The sequence below is a fragment of the Pristiophorus japonicus genome, unplaced genomic scaffold, assembly GCF_044704955.1.
Source record: "Pristiophorus japonicus isolate sPriJap1 unplaced genomic scaffold, sPriJap1.hap1 HAP1_SCAFFOLD_682, whole genome shotgun sequence".
Lineage (NCBI taxonomy): Eukaryota > Metazoa > Chordata > Chondrichthyes > Pristiophoridae > Pristiophorus > Pristiophorus japonicus.
Genome location: NW_027254595.1, coordinates 1 through 15,392, shown reverse-complemented (window position 1 = coordinate 15,392; position 15,392 = coordinate 1). Strand labels below are relative to the sequence as shown.

General features: G+C 51.0%; 1 protein-coding gene across 1 annotated transcript in view; it reads left to right on the top strand.

Moving 5' to 3' along the window:
* LOC139256033 (equilibrative nucleobase transporter 1-like) overlaps positions 1–6,719 on the top strand; it is a gene marked incomplete at its 5' end in the record, with an annotated part of 168,999 nt that extends 162,280 nt beyond the window's left edge. The window contains 2 exons of the mRNA XM_070874114.1: positions 681–800; positions 6,496–6,719. Of these exons, the coding sequence (XP_070730215.1) occupies positions 681–800; positions 6,496–6,692 (317 nt within the window). The remainder of the gene's footprint in view (positions 1–680; positions 801–6,495) is intronic.
* Positions 6,720–15,392: the final 8,673 nt, after the last annotated feature.

Genomic DNA, 15,392 nt, shown 5'->3' with positions numbered 1-15,392 from the left:
AGTGTATCCCGATCCTACACCCGGAGTGTATCCCGATCCCACACCCGGAGTGTGTCCCGATCCCACACCCGGAGTGTGTCCCGATCCCACACCCGGAGAATGCTTCGGAATAATGAGCACAAAAGCAACAAAATGATGTTTGATTATCTCTCTCTCTCTCTCTCTGACCCTTGCTCTCTTTTTCTCTCTCTCTATCTCTGTGCTTCTCTCTCTGTCTCATTTTTATCTCTCTCTCTGTCCCTCTCTCTTTCTCTCTGTCTCTCTCTCTCCGTCTCTCTCTCCCTCTCTTTCTCTCCCTCTCTCTTTCTGTCTCTTTCTCACTCCCTGTCTCTCTCTCTCTCCCTGTCTCTGTCTGTCTCTCTGTCTCTTTCTCTCTCTGTCTCTCTCTCTCTCGCTGTCTGTCTCTCTCTGTCTGTCTCTCTCTCTCCATCCTTCTCTCTCTCTGTCTCTCTCTCTCTGTCTCTCTCCCTCTCTCTCTCTCCCTCTCTCTCTCTGTGTCTCTCTCTCTGTCTCTCTCCCCCTCACTCTCATCCTCTCTCTCTCTCGCACACACACTGTCTCTCTCTCTCTCTCTCTTTCTCTCACCCTGTCTCTCTCTCTCTCTCTCTCACCCTGTCTCTCTCTCACTCTCTCTTTCTCTCTCTCTCTCCCTCCGTCCCTCTCCCGTTTCTCTCCATCAGTCAGCCAGTATACCAATGCCTTCGCCGTTACACAGTTTTTTGGTATTTTCTGTGCCCCGTGGAATGGGCTCCTCATGGACCGGCACAAACGCAAAGCCAAAACGACCGACGCTGCCTCAGGTAATCCAGCCGTGGGTCACAGACCTCTCCCAATAACAACAACGTGTATTTATATAGCGCCTTTAATGTAGTGAAATGTCCCAAGGTGCTTCACAGGAGGGTTATAGGAAATTTGATGCCGAGCTACATAAGGAGAAATTAGGGCAGGTGACCAGAAGCTTGGTCAAAGAGGCAGGTTTTAAGGAGCATCTTGAAGGAGGAAAGAGAGGTAGAGAGGCGGAGAGGTTTAGGGAGGGAGTTCCAGAGCTTGGGGCCCAGGCAACAGAAGGCACGGCCACCGATGGTGGAGCGATTATAATCAGGGATGGTCAGGAGGGCAGATATAGAGGAGTGCAGACATCTCGGGGGGGTTGTGGGGCTGGAGGAGGTTACAGAGATAGGGAGGGGTGTAGGGGCTGGAGGAGGTTACAGAGATAGGGAGGGGTGTAGGGGCTGGAGGAGGTTACAGAGATAGGGAGGGGTGTAGGTGCTGGAGGAGGTTACATTAATAGGGAGGGGTGTAGGGGTTGGAGGCGATTACAGAGATAGGGAGGGGTGCAGGGGCTGGAGGAGGTTACAGAGATAGGGAGGGGCGAGGATCATGGAGGGATTTGTAAACAAGGATGAGAATTTTGAAATCGAGGCGTTGCTTAACCACGGGAGCCAATGTAGGTCAGAGAGCACAGCGGGTGATGGGTGAGTTGGACTGGGTGCGAGTTAGGACACGGGGCAATGAGCACAGGGGGTGATGGTTGAGCGGGACTGGGTGTGAGTTAGGACACGGAGCAGCGAGCACAGGGGGTGATGGGTGAGTGGGACCTGGTGCGAGTTAGGACACGGGGCAGTGAGCACAGTGGGTGATGGGTGAGCGGGACTCGGTGCGAGTTAGGACATGGGGGCAGCGAGCACAGGGGGTGATGGGTGAGTGGGACTCGGTGCAAGTTAGGACACGGGTGCAGCGAGCACAGGGGGTGATGGGTGAGCGGGACTCGGTGCGAGTTAGGACACGGGGGCAGCGAGCACAGGGGGTGATGGGTGAGCGGGACTCGGTGCGAGTTAGGACACGGGGGCAGCGAGCACAGGGGGTGATGGGTGAGCGGGACTCGGTGCGAGTTAGGACACGGGGGCAGCGAGCACAGGGGGTGATGGGTGAGTGGGACTCGGTGCGAGTTAGAACACGGGGGCAGCGAGCACAGCGGGTGATGGGTGAGCGGGACTCGGTGCGAGTTAGGACACGGGTCAGCGAGCACAGGGGGTGATGGGTGAGCGGGACTGGGTGTGAGTTAGGACACGGGGGGCAGCTGAGTTTTGGATCACCTCTAGTTTACGTCGGGTAGAGGGGAGGCCAGCCAGGAGTGCATTGGAATAGTCAAGTCTGGAGGTAACAGATAGAGCAAGGTGAATTGATCCTCTCTCTAAGCGAGTTGAGTTAAGAACATAAGAATTAGGAGCAGGAGTCGGCCATTCGGCCCCTCGAGCCTGCTCCGCCATTCAATGAGATCACGGCTGATCTTCGAGCTCAACTCCACTTTCCTGCACTGCCCCCACATCCCACAATTCCCTTAGGGTCCAGGGGTCCAATTTCTCCCAACCCCCTTTTTTTTTCGGTGCACTTACCTTAAATGCGTCGACTTTGCGCGCTGGAAATGGCGGCGAAAAAAAAGCGTCCCCATCCTGCCCGCTCTGCCGAGTCTCCAGTGTCCCAGCGCGGCGTGTGGGGGGGGGCCGGGGGGGGGGGGGGGTGGGCAGCGGGGGCAGGCGGAGCAACAGGCCGGTGCAGAAAGCACTTCCGGCAGTCTGCGCGCATGCGCCGTGGAGTCTGCGCGCATGCGCCGTGGAGTCTGCGCGCATGCGCCGTGGAGTCTGCGCGCATGCTCCTCGCTCTCCCAACGTGTCCTGCATTACAAAAATAAACTTGTTTCTGGCACAAGTAGGACTTCTATTTTTTTTATTTGTTAACGAGTTGCTTATTACTTTTTGACCTTTGTTTCGTGCTTTGTCGGTCTTGGTGCTTTAAATGTACTAACCCGCACTAATTCCTTAACTTACCCGCAAGGTTTTTCAGAGCTGACCACGTGCGCTGAGTCGATTTGGAGTAAGTGCCTGGCAACACCCCCGCTCTTGGGGAAAAAAAAACGTAACTAAAAAAAAAAATCGTACCTAATTGAGTTACTCCGGAGTAAGTTTGTTGGGGAAAATGGCGTTTTTTAACTTACTCCAGAAAAACCAACTTACTCCAAAAAAATTGGAGCAAGTCATGGCCAAAATTGGGCCCCAAAATCCTATCGGCCTCTGCCTTGAATATACCCAAAGACTGAGCCTCCACAGCCCTCTGGGGCAGAGAATTCCAAAGATTCACCCCTCTCTGAGTGAAGAAATTTCTCCTCATCTCAGTCCTAAATGGCCGACCCCTTATCCTGAGACTGTGTGACCCCTGGTTCTAGACTCCCCAGCCTCGAGGAAAACACCCTCCCTGCATCTACCCTGTCAAGCCCCTGTAAGAATGTTGTATGTTTCAATCAGATCACCTCTCATTCTTCTAAACTCTCAAGAATACAGGCCTAGTCTGCTCAATCTCTCCTCATAGGGCAATCCCCCCATCCCAGGAATCAGTCTGGTGAACCTTCGCTGCTCTCCCTCTATGGCAAGTGTATCCTTCCTTCGGTAAGGAGACCCAAACTGTACACAATACTCCAGGTGTGGTCTCACCAGGGCCTGATATAATTGCACTAAGTGTCTGCTCACAGGTTTGTAGAGCTGTTGCATTGTGAGTGGCCTAGCCAGTCATGTGATGTTCAACAACACTCAATAAAACCCCAGCCAGTTGGGTCTGGGCCATCCGCGATGAGGTATGCAGCTGTGAGCCTAGTGGATGAACTGGTAATGTGTAGAGCAGACATTGACCACCAGATCCAACACCGCCTCCAGTGCACCGGTGTAGCCTTCGACGGCCTGAGGAAAAGAGTGTTTGAAGACCAGGCCCTCAAACCTACCACCGAGCTCATGGTCTACAGGGCTGTAGTAATAGCCGCCCTCCTGTATGGCTCAGAGACGTGGACCATGTACAGCAGACAGCTCAATTCGCTGGAGAAATACCACCAACGATGTCTCCGCAAGATCCTGCAAATCCCCTGGGAGGACAGACGCACCAACGTTAGCTCAGTCCTCGACCAGGCCCAACATCCCCAGCATCGAAGCACTGACCACACTCGACCAGCTCCGCTGGGCAGGGCCACATTGTCCGCATGGTCCCCAGACACGAGACTCCCCAAAGCAAGCGCTCTACTCGGAACTCCTTCACAGCAAACGAGCCAAAGGTGGGCAGAGGAAACGTTACAGGGACACCCTCAAAGCCTCCCTGATAAACATAGAAAATAGGTGCAGGAGTAGGTCATTCGGCCCTTCGAGCCTGCACCACCATTCAACAAGATCATGGCTGATCATTCACCTCAGTACCCCTTTCCTGCTTTCTCTCCATACCCCTTGATCCCTTTAGCCGTAAGGGCCATATCTAACTCCCTCTTGAATATATCCAACGAACTGGCCTCAACAACTCTCTGCGGTCGGGAATTCCACAGGTTAACAACTCTGAGTGAAGAAGTTTCTCCTCATCTCAGTCCTATATGGCTTACCCCTTATCCTTAGACTGTGACCCCTGGTTCTGGACTTCCCCAACTTCGGGAACATTTTTCCTGCATCTAACCTGTCCAATCCCGTCAGAATTTTATATGTTTCTATGAGATCCCCTCTCATCCTTCTAAACTCCAGTGAATACAGGCCCAGTCGATCCAGTCTCTCCTCATATGTCAGTCCAGCCATCCCGGGAATCAGTCTGGTGAACCTTCGCTGCACTCCCTCAATAGCAAGAACGTCCTTCTTCAGATTAGGAGACCAAAACTGAACACAATATTCCAGGTGAGGCCTCACCAAGGCCCTGTACAACTGCAGCAAGACCTCCCTGCTCCGATACTCAAATCCTCTCGCTATGAAGGCCAACATACCATTTGCCTTCTTCACCGCCTGCTGTACCTGCATGCCAACTAAAGTGCAACATCCCCACCGACACCTGGGAGTCCCTGGCCAAAGACCAGTCCGCCCGGAGTGGAGGAAGTGCATCCGGGAGGGCGCTGAGCACCTCGAGTCTTGTCGCCGAGAGCGTGCAGAAACCAAGCGCAGGCAGCGGAAGGAGCGTGCGGCAAACCAGTCCCACCCTCCCCTTCCCTCAACGTCTGTCTGTCCCACCTGTGACAGGGACTGTGGTTCCCGTATTGGGACTGTTCAGTCACCTCAGGACTCATGTTAAGAGTGGGAGCAAGTCTTCCTCGATTCCGAGGGACTGCCTATGATGACGATGATGAGGCTGATCTCATCATGGACTCAGCTCCACTTCCCCGCCCGCTCCCCATAACCCTTGACTCCCTGATCGCTCAAAAATCCATCTATCTCCGTCTTAAATATATTCAATGACCCATCCTCCACAGCTCTCTGGGGCAGAAATTCCTCCTCATCTCAGTTTTAAATGGGCGGCCCCTTATTCTAAGATCGTGCCCCCTAGTTCTAGTCTCCCCCATCAGTGGAAACATCCTCTCTGCATCCACCTTGTCGAACCCCCTCATAATCTGATACGTTTCGATAAGATCACCTCTCATTCTTCTGAATTCCAATGAGTAGAGGCCCAACCTCCTCAACCTTTCCTCATAAGTCAACCCCCTCATCCCCGGAATCAACCGAGTGAACCTTCTCTGAACAGTCTGGGCGGAGTGTATATGTTGTGATACACAAGGTCATCGCAATTGTGTGGGGCAGACTCGTTAGATCAGAAGACCTTTACATGTCCGCCATTGTTCGTATGTTCATTGTTCTTAATCACACCACACACTCAATACGGGAACCACAGTCCCTGTCACAGGTGGGACAGATAGACGTTGAGGGAAGGGGAGGGTGGGACAGATAGACGTTGAGGGAAGGGGAGGGTGGGACTGGTTTGCCGCACGCTCCTTCCGCTGCCTGCGCTTGGTCTCCGCACGCTCTCAGCAACGAGACTCGAGGTGCTCAGCCCCCTCCCGGATGCACTTCCTCCACTCCGGGCGGGACTGGTCTTTGGGCCCAGGGACTCCCAGGTGTCGGTGGGGATGTTGCACTTTATCAGGGAGGCTTTGAGGGGTGTGTCCCTTGTAACGTTCCCTCTGCCCGCCTTTGGCTCGTTTGCCCGTGAAGGAGTTCCGAGTGGAGCGCTCGCTTTGGGGAGTCTCGTGTCTGGGGGGGGGCCATGCGGGACAATGTGGCCCCGCCCAGCGGAGCTGGCCGAGTGTGTGTTCAGTGCTTCGAAGCTGGGGACGCTGGGCCTGGTCGAGGACTGAGCTCACGTTGCCCTGCGTCTGTCCTGCCGGGGGAGTTGAAGGGTTATGGGGAGTGGAGCTGAGTCCATGCTCGGGTCAGCCGCGATCGTATCGCATGGCGGAGCAGGCTCGAGAGGGGGCCGTGTTGGCCTACTCCTGCTCCTTATGTTCTTCGAAGCTCTGTGTGGGATGGGTCGGGATGCGGGGACATTGCCGGGGGGGGCGGTGAAGGAGACCCTAACACTCTGGGACGGGTTGCGGAGGGGGGTTGTAGGGAAAGGCGGTTTTGGAGACTTACTGTTATTTTGATACCTCCTTTCTCTTGTCTCCGCCTCTACCCCTCCCCCGCTACTCCTCCCCCCACCCCCCCACTTCAGATTCCGTCGCCTCAAATCGACTGGCCGACATGAAGTCCACGGTGCTCTCGCTCGCTGTCACGGCCATGCAGTGCGTCCTCTTCTCTGTCTGCGCCGCGATTCCTGTCCTGACGGTGCAGTATGTGACCTTCATCCTGCAGGTGATCAACCGTTCCTTCATGTACGGGGGAAATGCTGCCTTTATCGCCATCACGTAAGTCGTCCGGGGAGGCACAGCACGGGACTTGCCGCCAATTATTGGGGACATCGGTCTCTTCTCCGTTGTTTTTTTTTTATTTTCCTTATCCGTTGTGGGCATCAGCATCTGTGATTGTATGAATCCCCCAACGTGCCGTTCGCAAACTTCTGAATCATACCCCCCACCCCACCCCTATATTCAAATCTAGAGAACAACATAAGAAATAGGAGCAGGAGTAGGCCATAGGGCCCCTCGAGCCTGCTCCGCCATTTAATACGATCATGGCTGATCCGATCATGGACTCAGCTCCACTTCCCTGCCCGCCCCCTTATCGCTCAAAAATCTATCTCTGTCTTAAATTTATTCAATGTCCCGGCTTCCACAGCTCTCTGAGGCAGCGAATTCCACAGATTTACAACCCTCTGAGAGAAGACATTCCTCCTCATCTCAGTTTTAAATGGGTGGCCCCTTATTCTAAGACCATGCCCCCTAGTTCTAGTCTCCCCCATCAGTGGAAACATCCTCTCTGCATCCACCTTGTCGAGCCCCCTCATAATCTTATACGTTTCTCGAAGATCACCTCTCATTCTTCTGAATTCCAATGAGTAGAGGCCCAACCTCCTCAACCTTTCCTCATAAGTCAACCCCCCTCATCTCCGGAATCAACCGAGTGAACCTTCTCTGAACTGCCTCCAAAGCAAGTGTATCCTTTCGTAAATACGGAAACCAAAACTGCACGCAGTACTCCAGGTGTGGCCTCACCAATACCCTGTGTAACTGTAGCAAGACTTCCCTGCTTTTATACTCCATCCCCTTTGCAATAAAGGCCAAGATACCATTGGCCTTCCTGATCACTTGCTGTACCTCCATACTAACCTTTTGTGTTTCATGCACAAGTAACCCCCAGGTCCCGCTGTACTGCGGCACTTTGCAATCTTTCTCCATTTAAATAATAACTTGCTCTTTGATTTTTTCTGCCAAAGTGCATGACCTCACAATTTCCAACATTATACTCCATCTGACAAATTCTTGCCCACTCACTTAGCCTGTCTATGTCCTTTTGCAGATTTTTTGTGTCCTCCTCACACATTGCTTTTCCTCCCATCTTTGTATCGTCAGCAAACTTGTCTACGTTACACTCAGTCCCTTCTTCCAAGTCGTTAATATAGATTGTAAATAGTTGGGGTCCCAGCACTGATCCCTGCAGCACCCAGAGAATGAACCATTTATCCCGACTCTCTGTTTTCTGTTCGTTAGCCAATCCTCAATCCATGCAAAAATATTATCCCCAAACTCGTGAACTTTTATCTTGTGCAGTAACCTTTTATGTGACACCTTGTCAAATACCTTCTGGAAGTTCAAGTGCAAATGAGGCTTCAGTTCTCAAGTCTAAAGGTTCCGCGCGCTCAAAAAACAAATTAGGGGGAACATTGATACACACACCGTTAGATCTGGGACTCAGAGACCAAGATTCCATATTAACACACTCTCTCTCACACAGTCTCTCTCACACACTCTGTCTCTCACTCTCTCTCTCACACACTCTCTCACACACTCTCTCACTCTCTCTCACACACTCTGTCTCTCACTCTCTCTCTCACACACTCTCTCACACACTCTCACACAGTCTCTCACACACTCTCTCACTCTCTCTCTCACACACTCTCTCTCACACACTCTCACACAGTCTCTCTCACACACTCTCTCTCACACACTCTCTCTCTCACACACTCACACAGTCTCTCACACACTCTCTCACTCTCTCTCTCACACACTCTCTCTCACACACTCTGTCTCTCACTCTCTCTCTCACACACACTCTCACACACTCTCTCACACAGTCTCTCTCACACACTCTCTATCTCACTCTCTCTCTCACACACTCTCACACACTCTCTCTCACACTCTGTCTCTCACTCTCTCTCACACACTCTCTCTCACTCTCTCTCACACACTCTCTCTCTCACACACTCTCTCACACAGTCTCTCTCACACACTCTCTCTCTCACTCTCTCACACACTCTCTCACACTCTCTCACACAGTCTATCTCTCACTCTCTCACACAGTCTCTCTCACACACTCTCACACACACACACACACACTCTTTCTCATACACTCTCACTCTCTCTCACACTCTTTGTCTCTCACTCTCTCTCTCACACACTCTCTCTCACTCTCTCACACAGTCTATCTCTCACTCTCTCTCACACAGTCTCTCTCACACACTCTCACACACACACACACACACTCTTTCTCATACACTCTCTCTCACTCTCTCTCACACACTCCCAGACACTCTCTCACACACTCTCTCTCTCACTCTCTCACACAGTCTATCTCTCACTCTCTCTCACACAGTCTCTCTCACACACTCTGTCTCTCACTCTCTCTCTCACACACTCTCACACACTCTCTCTCTCACTCTCTCACACAGTCTATCTCTCACTCTCTCACACAGTCTCTCTCACACACTCTGTCTCTCACTCTCTCTCTCACACACTCTCACACACTCTCACACAGTCTCTCTCACACATTCTGTCTCTCACTCTCTCTCTCACACACTCTCTCTAACACACTCTCACACAGTCTCTCTCACACACTCTGTCTCTCACTCTCTCTCTCACACACTCTCTCTCACACTCTCTCTCACACAGTCTCTCTCACACACTCTCACACACACACACACACTCTTTCTCATACACTCTCTCTCACTCTCTCTCACACTCTCTCTCACACAGTCTATCTCTCACTCTCTCTCACACAGTCTCTCTCACACTCTCTCTCACTCTCTCTCTCACACACTCTCTCTCACTCTCTCTCACACAGTCTCTCTCACACACTCTGTTTCTCACTCTCTCTCTCACACACACTCTCTCTCACACAGTCTCTCTCACACACTCTCTCACTCTCTCTCTCACACACTCTCTCTCACTCTCTCTCACACAGTCTCTCTCACACACTCTCTCACACAGTCTCTCTCACACACTCTCTCTCACACACTCTCTCTCACACACTCTCTCTCACACAGTCTATCTCTCACTCTCTCTCACACACTCTCTCTCACACACTCTCACACACTTTCTCTCTCACTCTCTCTCTCACACACTCTCTCTCACACACTCTCTCACACAGTCTATCTCTCACTCTCTCTCACACAGTCTCTCTCTCACACTCTGTCTCTCACTCTCTCTCTCACACACTCTCTCTCTCACACACTCTCACACCCTCTCTCTCACACACTCTCTCACACAGTCTCTCTCACACACTCTCTCTCACTCTCTCTCTCACACACTCTCTCTCACACACTCTCACACAGTCTCTCTCACACACTCTCTCACTCTCTCTCTCACACACTCTCTCACACACACTCTCACACAGTCTCTCTCACACACTCTCTCACACAGTCTATCTCTCACTCTCTCTCACACAGTCTCACACAGTCTCTCTCACACACTCTCTCACTCTCTCTCTCACACACTCTCTCACAAAGTCTCTCTCACACACTCTCTCTCACTCTCTCTCTCACACACTCTCTCTCACACACTCTCACACAGTCTCTCTCACACACTCTCTCACACACACTCTCTCACACACTCTCTCTCACACAGTCTATCTCTCACTCTCTCTCTCACACACTCTCTCTCACACACTCTCACACAGTCTCTCTCACACACTCTCTCACTCTCTCTCTCACACACTCTCTCACACACTCTCTCTCACACAGTCTATCTCTCACTCTCTCTCACACAGTCTCTCTCACACACTCTCTCTCTCACTCTCTCTCTCACACACTCTCTCTCACTCTCTCTCACACAGTCTCTCTCACACACTCTGTTTCTCACTCTCTCTCTCACACACACTCTCTCTCACACAGTCTCTCTCACACACTCTCTCACTCTCTCTCTCACACACTCTCACTCTCTCTCACACAGTCTCTCTCACACACGCTCTCACACAGTCTCTCTCACACACTCTCTCTCTCACTCTCTCTCTCACACACTCTCTCTCACACACTCTCTCTCACACAGTCTATCTCTCACTCTCTCTCACACACTCTCTCTCACACACTCTCACACACTCTCTCTCTCACTCTCTCTCTCACACACTCTCTCTCTCACACACTCTCACACCCTCTCTCTCACACACTCTCTCACACAGTCTCTCTCACACACTCTCTCACTCTCTCTCTCACACACTCTCTCTCACACACTCTCACACAGTCTCTCTCACACACTCTCTCACTCTCTCTCTCACACACTCTCTCACACACACTCTCACACAGTCTCTCTCACACACTCTCTCTCACACAGTCTATCTCTCACTCTCTCTCACACAGTCTCACACAGTCTCTCTCACACACTCTCTCACTCTCTCTCTCACACACTCTCTCACACAGTCTCTCTCACACACTCTCTCTCACTCTCTCTCACACACTCTCTCTCACACACTCTCACACAGTCTCTCTCACACACTCTCTCACACACTCTCTCTCACACAGTCTATCTCTCACTCTATCTCTCACACACTCTCTCACACACTCTCACACAGTCTCTCTCACACACTCTCTCACTCTCTCTCTCACACACTCTCTCACACACACTCTCACACAGTCTCTCTCACACACTCTCTCTCACACAGTCTATCTCTCACTCTCTCTCACACAGTCTCACGCAGTCTCTCTCACACACTCTCTCACTCTCTCTCTCACACACTCTCTCACACACTCTCTCTCACACAGTCTATCTCTCACTCTCTCTCACACAGTCTCACACAGTCTCTCTCACACACTCTCTCACTCTCTCTCTCACACACACTCTCACACAGTCTCTCTCACTCTCTCTCTCACACTCTCTCTCTCACACACTCTCTCTCACACACTCTCACACAGTCTCTCTCACACACTCTCTCACTCTCTCTCTCACACACTCTCTCACACACACTCTCACACAGTCTCTCTCACACACTCTCTCACTCTCTCTCTCACACACTCTCTCTCACACACTCTCACACAGTCTCTCTCACACACTCTCTCTCACACAGTCTATCTCTCACTCTCTCTCACACAGTCTCTCTCACACACTCTGTCTCTCACTCTCTCTCACACACTCTCTCTCACTCTCTCTCACACACTCTCTCTCACACACTCTCTCACACAGTCTCTCTCACACACTCTCTCTCTCACTCTCTCTCTCACACACTCTCTCTCACACACTCTCACACAGTCTCTCTCACACACTCTGTCTCTCACTCTCTCTCTCACACACTCTCTCTCACACACTCTCACACAGTCTCTCTCACACACTCTGTCTCTCACTCTCTCTCTCACACACTCTCTCTCACACACTCTCACACACTCTCTCTCTCACTCTCTCTCTCACTCTCTCTCTCACTCTCTCTCACACTCTCTCTCTCACACACTCTCACACAGTCTCTCTCACACACTCTGTCTCTCACTCTCTCTCTCACACACACTCTCTCACTCTCTCTCACACAGTCTCTCTCACACACTCTGTCTCTCACTCTCTCTCTCACACAGTCTATCTCTCACTCTCTCTCACACAGCCTATCTCTCACTCTCTCTCACATAGTCTCACACACACACACACACACACTCTTTCTCATACACTCTCTCTCACTCTCTCACACTCTCTCTCACACAGTCTATCTCTCACTCTCTCTCACACAGTCTCTCTCACACACTCTCACACACACACTCTTTCTCATACACTCTCTCTCACTCTCTCACACTCTCTCTCACACAGTCTATCTCTCACTCTCTCTCACACAGTCTATCTCTCACTCTCTCTCACACAGTCTATCTCTCACTCTCTCTCACACAGTCTCTCTCACACACTCTCACACACACACTCTTTCTCATACACTCTCTCTCACACACTCCCAAACACTCTCTCACTCTCTCTCACACAGTCTATCTCTCACTCTCTCTCACACAGTCTCTCTCACACACTCTCACACACACACACACTCTTTCTCATACACTCTCTCTCACTCTCTCTCACACACTCCCAAACACTCTCTCACACACTCTCTCTCTCACTCTCTCTCACACAGTCTATCTCTCACTCTCTCTCACACAGTCTATCTCTCACTCTCTCTCACACAGTCTCTCTCACACACTCTCACACACACACTCTTTCTCATACACTCTCTCTCACACACTCCCAAACACTCTCTCACTCTCTCTCACACAGTCTATCTCTCACTCTCTCTCACACAGTCTCTCTCACACACTCTCACACACACACACACACACTCTTTCTCATACACTCTCTCTCACTCTCTCTCACACACTCCCAAACACTCTCTCACACACTCTCTCTCTCACTCTCTCTCACACAGTCTATCTCTCACTCTCTCTCACAGTCTTTCTCACACACTCTCACACACACACACACACACTCTTTCTCATACACTCTCTCTCACTCTCTCTCATACACTCCCAAACACTCTCTCACACACTCTCTCACTCTCTCACTCTCTCTCACACATCCTCTCTCACACACTCTCACACACACACACACACACTCTTTCTCATACACTCTCTCTCACTCTCTCTCACACACTCCCAAACACTCTCTCACACACTCTCTCTCTCTCACTCTCTCACACAGTCTATCTCTCACTCTCTCTCACACAGTCTCTCTCACACACTCTCACACACACACACACACACACTCTTTCTCATACACTCTCTCTCACTCTCTCTCACACACTCCCAAACACTCTCTCACACACTCTCTCTCTCACTCTCTCTCACACAGTCTCTCTCACACAAACACACACTCTTTCTCATACACTCTCTCACACTCTCTCTCACACTCCCAAACACTCTCTCACACACTCACATATTCTCACACACTCTCTCACATACTCTCTCATACACTCTCTCACACACTCTCACACATTCCCAAACACTCTCTCTCACACACTCTCACATACTCTCTCACACTCTCTCACGTACTCTCTCATACACTCTCTCACATACTCTCTCATACACTCTCTCACACACTCTCACACACTCTCTCACACACACTCTCACATACTCTCTCACACTCTCTCACGTACTCTCTCATACACTCTCTCACATACTCTCTCATACACTCTCTCACACATTCCCAAACACTCTCTCTCACACACTCACACACACTCTCACATACTCTCTCACACACTCTCACACACTCTCTCACACACACTCTCACACACTCTCACATACTCTCTCACACTCTCTCACGTACTCTCTCAGACACACTCTCACACACTCTCACACACTCTCACATACTCTCTCACACACACTCTCACACACTCACACTCTCTCTCACACACTCTCACACTCTCTCTCACACACTTTCAAACACTCTCACACACTCTCACATACTCTCTCACACACACTCTCACATACTCTCACACACACACTCTCTCTCACACACTCACACTCTCTCTCACACACACTCTCTCTCACTCTCTCTCACACAAACAATCTCTCACTCTCTCTCACAGGCACTCTCACTCTCTCTCACACTCACACTCTCTTTCTCTCACACACTCTCTCTCGCACACATTCTCTCTCACTCTCTCTCGCACACACACTCTCACACACACTCTCTCCCACTCTCTCTCACACACACACTCTTTCTCACACACTCTCACACACTCACACTCTCACACACTCTCTCACTCTCTCTCACACACTTCTCTCTCTCACACTCTCTCACACACACACTCACACACACTCTCACACACACACACGCACACTCTCTCACACTCTCTCACACGCACTCACATCCACACACACACATTCACACACTCTCTCACACACATACTCACACATTCTCACACCCACACATTCACTCTCTCACACACACATTCACACACATGGACTCTCACGCACACACACTCACATACTCTCTCACACACACACACACACACACTCACACACATGGTCTCTCATGCACACACATACACACTCACACACTCACACTCACATACTCTCTCACACACACTCACACACATACTCACACATACTCACACAGACACAAACACTCTCACACATACACTGACACTCACACACTCTCTCACACATACTCACACACACGCACACACTCACATACACACTCACACACATGCTCTCACACATTCACACACACACACACACACTCACAACACACACTCTCTCTCACACATACACACACACACTCCCATGCACACACACGTACACACACATACTCACACACAAACTCACACACACACCCACTCTCTCACACACACACACACACAGCCACACTCACACACACTCACACACACACTCACACACGCATCCACACTCTCTCTCACACACACACTCACACACACACTCACACACACACACTTACACACACACACTTACACACACTCACACACACGCCCTCTCATACACACACTCACACTCACTCACATACAAGCACTCACACAGACACACACACACACTCTCACACGCACACACGCACACTCTCTCACACTCTCTCACACGCATTCACATCCACGCACACACACTCACATACTCTCTCTCACACACACACACACACACACACTCACACACATGGTCTCTCATGCACACACATACACACTCACACACTCACACTCACATACTCTCTCACACACACTCACACACATACTCACACATACTCACACAGACACAAACACTCTCACACACACACATAC